Below are 7,062 nucleotides of genomic sequence, written 5' to 3'. Positions count from 1 at the left end.
CTCCACTGAGAGAAAATGGAATTAAAGGACAAGCGGCAGGGCAGAATTTTGTATCATGAATATGTATTAGCAGGAAGTGCCACATCAGATTGTATAGGCAAATTATTCTAAGTGGAGCTCTTGCTTTCAGAAGGCACACAAAAAGTAATCATTTTTAATTCAGTTCTATATTGCACCAAATACATAAAACTTCTTCCAACAACTTTGTTTGTCTAAATATGCCTAATCTACTTTTATTTTTTTACATGGTTCTTGGACTAGCCACTCGGATAAAGAAAGGCATTTTTATGATTTAAAACAGCCATATTACACTGTTTTATTAAATAAAGGTTAAAAACACTTACAAAAATGTTATTCTTTTTTAAACAAGCTCAAAGTAAAGAGTGTGAACAAAATTGCTCAGGCAATAAAGTGCACTGGGACAGTTTGTCTAGTCATGCTTAATCCATGGACAAGACTTACACAGTCTGAGTCAACAAAATAGTAAAGTGAAAACAAAAGGAACCACATTTTGGCTTAGATATTCATGCATGTTCACAAGCATAGCCATGTCTCCCAGGTGCCCTTCAAGTTCCAATCAAGCTCCAAAAGCCAGGGATAAAATGGCCTTAACACATAGCTACACCTGACTTCTAAGTGGGCCTCAGCTCCTCTGAATGGGAGCATGCAAACACTACGTAGGATCAATGACTTCAAGCATGCATGTTTGAAAGAGACCACATATTCTTCAGAGCGTCTTCCCCCACCTCCCTGTCCCAAGATGCTACCAGAGAACAAAGCCATCTCAATTACTTCCAAGATGTTCCTAAATTGTTTTGCTGATGGGAATTATCAAGCATTTTGTCATTTAAAAAGCATGATAACAGTGTTCTGAAACCGAGAAGGCATGATCAGGTCAGGTTCCAACACCACCACAGTACAGCTATGCTAAGATATCCAAAAGGCAGACCTTTTCCCTCTTTTGCTCCTTGAAGCAAGAAGAGCAGGACTGTATCTTTTGTGCAACAGAACTAAATTTGAGGGCTGGCATGTTGGATACAAACACAAACAAAAGTCCAAGCATCCATTTTACAAAAAAGAGGAATTACAATGGAGCCCTTTGGAAAGTACAAATGACATTTGCATAAGTACCAACACATACATTATGGTCAATGACATCACTACAAATGTCAAAGGAACTAGGAAAGGATATTTTAAAGGCTAGGCCTAAAGCTTTAGTACACCGAGCACAACATGCCCATTAAGCAAAGTCTTAAGATTAATTGTCAATATTTATAACCACAGGTTCAAAAACCTAAATATAGGGGTACGTTTTGTTCTCAGTTAGAAATGAACAATAGCAATAAGTATGGATGAACTGCTACTTAGTCCAGTTTGCAGCAGTCCAGGGGAGAGCAGAACCCGGCTTACAAACTGCAGAGCAAAACAAGGTTTGAAGACTAATAAAGTAATACAGTTATCCATGTCTTACTCACTTGAAAAATTAAGTTTTCTTCTCTAAGCTCAAACTACAGTTTCAATGTTGAAAGAAGGAAATGTTGGAATGAGGAAAGATCACAGGAAATTAACTAATGAAAACAGAAATATTTGCATTAAAAAAGGCACAGGAGTTGTTTATGCCTGTTCTGGAGCCAATACTTGTGAGTGCCAAGGAAATGAAAGATGATACACTACCTATGTGACCTCACTGCATGACAACAAATCATTGTTTCCTAAAATATGCATGTTCATTTTCTTCAGACCAAACTTTGTGACATGGAACTTGAGAGGTCTAATTGTGCTGCATACATCTAAAGTTGCTACTCATACCATGCTACTAGATATAACTATAACACATCAGTTTGCAATTGGCAAGTTTATAACTATGACACTGGCAAGTTTGCAATTGATCTTAGTCAAGCCGTACTCTAGTGTAAAAGAAAGTCCATTCAACAGAGAGAATATTTAATTTAATAAAAAGGGTGTTTCTGCATACAAAGTATCGTGAAATATAAGGCCACAAGAGGATCATGATTTTAACAAAGTGGCTGCATTTCAAAGTAAATTTTTTTGGTGATTTTTATACAAATAAATGGAAGTCTTGAACAGTTCACTAGCTGTGCAAAAATCTACAATAAACTATAAGCATCTGAAAGTCTATAATTGTAGCACAGGAGAAATATAAATCAGAGATCAAGATAACGTGTTTTGTCAGACCTTATTGGTTTTGTGTTTACTGTAAACTGTGGTTTGCTGGCTCCAGTAGGACTGAAGGTAAAATCATTTACTAGTGACAAAATTCTTCAGAAGTAATTGTGAATGTGCTTCCATTTGAGTAATCTTGGCTCATCTAATTTTGCTCAGTTACAGCAACAACTCAAGAATAGAGAAGTTCAAGCTTTTACCTCAAATCACAATGCCTTTCCATTGCAAATGTTCTGAGATGTATTCAATGCATTTTCTGTTCCCCACCCTGCAAAGGATCTTATTTGATGAACAAGTGTGGGTTTCAAGAAGCCTACATCTTTTCCTGGAGACATTCTTAAATGGCAACAGGCTTTTATGTCCAAACCCTGCAATCTCATCTATGAGAGGGTCTGAGTGTGCCTAGCTACTGCTAGATAAGGATCTAAATGCATAACACTCAAAAACACAGTCTGAGTTGACCACCATTAAGAGTTTATACAATACTTTTAACTATGTCTCTTTAGGTTTAATTAAAAGGAGTTTCCACCTTTTGTTATGCAAACTGTTTCACTGACTGTATGCCAGGACCTGATTGAACAAATACAAAAAATATCTTGTATAGAAAATTTTAGTATAAAAAATTAAAAATCACCCTGTTTCACTTTCCATCAAAAACAGTAACAATAAAATGTTCCGTAAGTGAGTCTATTGCCAACATAGATTCAAAAAGTTCAGTTTTTCTGAAGTGCTGGTGATTGTGGTTTCCTAAATATCAAATTAAAAAAACAAAAACAAAAAAAATAATAATAATAAGAGGACAAAAGACTTGCTACACTGAACCAAAAAAAAAGGACAGTTTCTCTCCCCCCTGTGGAAACACACAAAAGCAAACAGAAATTAGGAAGCCATTGTCAATTTTGTTTTAGCTGCTGTAGCACTTCCCAACTGCTAGAAAGTTCCAAGAACAGCTTCTTTATCAACATGTCCACTCAAGTAGGTGGTGGCATGGGGATGAGCATGTTCAATGTGCCAGTGCTTTTCGGTTTCTCCGCTGTAGTGATTCTGTTCAGTTTTCCCACTTCTGTCTGCCAACTGGGCATTTTCTTTGTAGTCATATGGCGCCGAGTGTGTTTTGTCAGGTGATCGCTGCGCATGAAACGACGATCACACACAGGACAAGCAAACTTCTTCTCCCCAGTATGAGTTCGACGGTGGCGAGAAAGTTCATCTGAGCGGGCAAATTTTTTGTCACAGCCTTCCCAGTTGCAGCTAAAAGGTTTTTCTCCTGAATGGATGCAAAGAAAAAGAAAAACAAGGCTTTACTTAAATACATTAAAAAGATATACTAACAAATACAATGAGGTTTTAAGAACCACTGAATTAGATCCCAGCCTTGGAACCATTTAAGCACCTGACTAGATGAAACTAATGTGTGTGGTTATGCAGTGGTTGCTGGACTGAGTCTTACGCAACAGCATAATGTTTAGCATTTTAATTTTTTTGTTAAACATTTTCCCTAATCTAGGAACTGTTCAACAAGATACTCTTCATAAAGCTACAATATCTTCTGATACTAAATTCAAAACTCTTTCCTTACTACTAAGAGTCAAAGCCTGTGCCACACTGTCAGGAAGACCTGCTATCTGCAATAAAGTCTTGGATCTGATCTCAGTTTTCATGAAAAATCCATCCATTTCTGCAAATGAACACACCCTCTCCCCCTCCAGCTGCTCACAGTAATGATTCAAAATCTCAGACTCAGCTATGGTTCTGTTTCTCATTAGAACCAAACTGTTCATCAATTTCCCCAAAAAGTAGTTATCACATGTATGCAGCAAATGTGTGCAGCAGGCCAAATTCAAAGGCCGATTCTGTTCCCTGGACACCTACACTTCACATGAGACTTCAAACAGGAGTTTTTGGATGCCCAAGGGATGCAAGAGTGAGCTCAGGGTTGTAAAATTGCTTGTTAGTGTCTGATAACCGCATGCACATATTACATAGTAGCAAACACAATGCACCATCATTTCCAATACGAAACTGTTCCGCACCTATAGCGCAGCCCTGCAGTTTACACCAGCTCCTGACCTGTGTGCCAGAAGCAGTGCCAGGTGGACACCAGCATCAGCTTTGGATGCAGACAGCAGCTTCCCCCTGGGGATAAGGGTGTCCTTCTAGGTCTGCAGGTAATGCTGCTGCATCAGCTGTGGTTCCAGGCAGTTGCCCCGATCTCTGGCAGGAACCTGCAGGCAGCATCTACAGCGGATGCTAGCATGCACCCAGTGTTGCTTCCAGCATATGGGGCGGGAGCTGGTGGATGGGGCCCATGCATGCTTGCCCACCTAGCACAATGCAGGAATTGGAACCACTGGCTCCCTATGGGCCAGATCCTGACTTCGGGGCTGCCAACCTACGTGCTGGACACAATCAGTTGGTGGGCCAAATCTGGCCTGTGGGCCATAGTTGGCCTACCCCCCCACCCCCGGTTTTAGATGCATGTTCTAAAGCACCTGCCTTAATTCCCTGGCTATTCTGCACTGTGCTAATTAGCTGAGTAACCCACTACAGCCAACTCACCCTGAACAGCAGAGAGAGATGCAGCTAACAAATTAGGCTATGGCTTCCAACAGCACATGCCTTTGAACCAGTTAGTTTGTGAGGTACCACCCTGCCCTAGCTTCTGCCTCAATGGCAATGAGTAAGAGCATTAGGTTCTCATTTGTGGAGAATATGGAAAAATAAATATTCCCTTTCATTTTTAGTGATAAACTATTGAACTAAATAGAAATCTAAACTTGTGCCCTGAACTCACCTTGCACCCTCCTGCAGACTGCCCTCCCTTTTTGTGAAAGCCACCATCAGTGGGATTAATCAAGGTCTGTTGGAAGAGAATTTGTCCCCGTTTGTCCTCGAAGGATATATGCCCCTCTTTGCCCAGTAGGAGTAAAAGGATTCTAGGCCACCCACTCCCCCCACCCCCATCAGAATCCCAAAGCGATTCCCCTTTACCAAACCAAGAGGACTCATTCTGTGGAACGCACCAGTGTGAGTACGAAGATGGGCTTTGAGGTGAGAACTTTTAAAGTACGTTTTCCTGCAGCCTGGGAAGTTGCAAACATAGTTTCTCCTTCGACAGAAGTCCATCTGAGGTGCACAGCTTTGACCAGAAGTAATGAAAACTGGAGCAGGAGCAAGGGGCAGTAACTTGGTGCTTCCAACGGTCATTACTGTTTGTGGGCACTGTGGTGTCTGTGCAACAGCAGTTTGTGGAAGAACCAACATAACAGCCCCCTGAGGCACAGAAGGTCCCATGAGCACAGGCTGAGAAATTGGGGCTGTTTGGGGCAAAATAGGTTTGACAGGTGTCGTGACTGTCTGAGTCGGAGGCTTCAGATAGGCAGAAATCATTCCTCTTTGGCTGTTCAGAGGGATCATTTGACAGAGGACTTGAGGGTTTGAAACTGGGACAGGTGTTAGCTGGGTGGCTTTTTTTTGTAGGTTATTTTCACAAAACTTTGGTAAAGTAGTCTGTGGGGAAACAGACTGTACTGACTGTTCATCTTTACAGGTAGCATTGTCACTGGAGTTGCGCAAACAGGGCTGGTGTTGTGGTGAAGTTTTGCTAACTAAGCCACCAGGAGTACACTTGTCTTGTGAAACTCTGGAATGTTTTTGATCTTCTGCTCCACACCAGTCTCTGGAATTGCCATTGCCTGAAGTTACCTTTATTTTCTCTTGCACAGTAGGAATGTGGTGGTAAGCAGAACTATCGCCCGTATGACGTATCACGCTAGTTGCCATGGCCCTGCAAGGTGGAAGGCCAGGGGGTTCAGATATTGCTGACTTCTGACTGGACTGCCTCTCCATATTTATGACAGATGGTGTGGCTACAGCAGAGGCACAGTTTGTGGATGTGACTAAGCAGGCAGATGTATTTGCCATAACAGTCCTTGGTTTGGAATAAGTGACTTGTGAAGAGAGGAGCATTGCAGCAGAGGGCTCAACAAAGTCAGGGCTGTGAGGCGGGGTCATGCACTACAAAAAGAAAACAATTACTACAGCCTTGTAATACAACATAATGCCAGGTACAAATGTACCTTTGGGATCTCTAGTGTTGTTTATAAAGAAATACATCTCTGATAAACATTTACAAAGCAACAGAGATTCTCAGGGACCACATTTTACACAGCGAAGACTAGAGGTGCACCAATAAAGATTTTGTTGGCCAATACCAAAAACTGATTATTAACCAAGCATATTGGCTGATGCTGAGCCAATTACTGATATTTAGTAGTAATGCAGGCATTTTAAAATACTGACATAAACCTTTTTTTGGGGTGCGCTCTAGCAGCCTCCTGCATTTCATGCATCAGTGCCCCTGGGCTTAAAAATGGTAGTAGGGGCACTTGAACTAAAGCTTGTCAAATGAGTTTTAGTTCAAGCAGCCCCAGCACCATTTTTAAGCGTGGTGACACTGATACACGAGACGCTGTAGCACTAATTAGAGTGGCTGCTGGAGCTGTTCTAATTAAAGTGCTGCCCTCCCCCCACAGCATGTGTAGAAGTGCCTATTGCCAATGGCAGCAGGCAGGGCTGGCCTAGCAGTGCCTGTGACTGGCTGTGTGGAGCCCTGCAGCCACCTGCTCTTCCACATGATGCCCTTGAACCCCAGCCTGGGGGAGCTGCCTGAGCCTGCCCAGCAGGCCTGACAGGGGAAGTGAGAGACTTTCTGGCTGCCCAGGGCTAGGTGGTCTCTGGGCCAGATTCCCAGCTCTCCTCCCTCTGCCCAGGGCAGGATCACAGAACCATTCCAGGCCTGGAGAAACCGGGCTACTTCTCCCCCACAGCCTGACTCTGGGTCCCGGGAGCTGGACTCCAACAAAATGGGGGGGGGGG

The 7,062-nt window shown here is 42.4% G+C and overlaps 1 protein-coding gene across 3 annotated transcripts in view; it reads right to left on the bottom strand.

Moving 5' to 3' along the window:
• Positions 1–362: 362 nt before the first annotated feature.
• The window catches only part of KLF11 (Kruppel like factor 11), a 10,947-nt gene continuing 4,247 nt past the window's right edge, over positions 363–7,062 (bottom strand). The window contains exons 3-5 of one of the 3 annotated variants that reach the window (XM_019520740.1): positions 5,208–6,201; positions 4,255–4,409; positions 3,365–3,451 (exon numbers count right to left, since the gene is read on the bottom strand). In XM_019520740.1, coding sequence (XP_019376285.1) covers positions 4,291–4,409; positions 5,208–6,201 — 1,113 coding nt within the window. In that variant the 3' untranslated portion in view covers positions 3,365–3,451; positions 4,255–4,290. Of the gene's footprint in view, positions 3,452–4,253; positions 4,410–5,207; positions 6,202–7,062 lie in introns of those variants that run through there. The other 2 variants (XM_019520739.1, XM_019520741.1) reach the window with 2 other exon arrangements.

Source organism: Gavialis gangeticus, unplaced genomic scaffold (genome assembly GCF_001723915.1).
Source record: "Gavialis gangeticus isolate Ggan-Ray unplaced genomic scaffold, GavGan_comp1, whole genome shotgun sequence".
Lineage (NCBI taxonomy): Eukaryota > Metazoa > Chordata > Crocodylia > Gavialidae > Gavialis > Gavialis gangeticus.
This window is presented reverse-complemented; position numbering and strand designations above follow the sequence as displayed.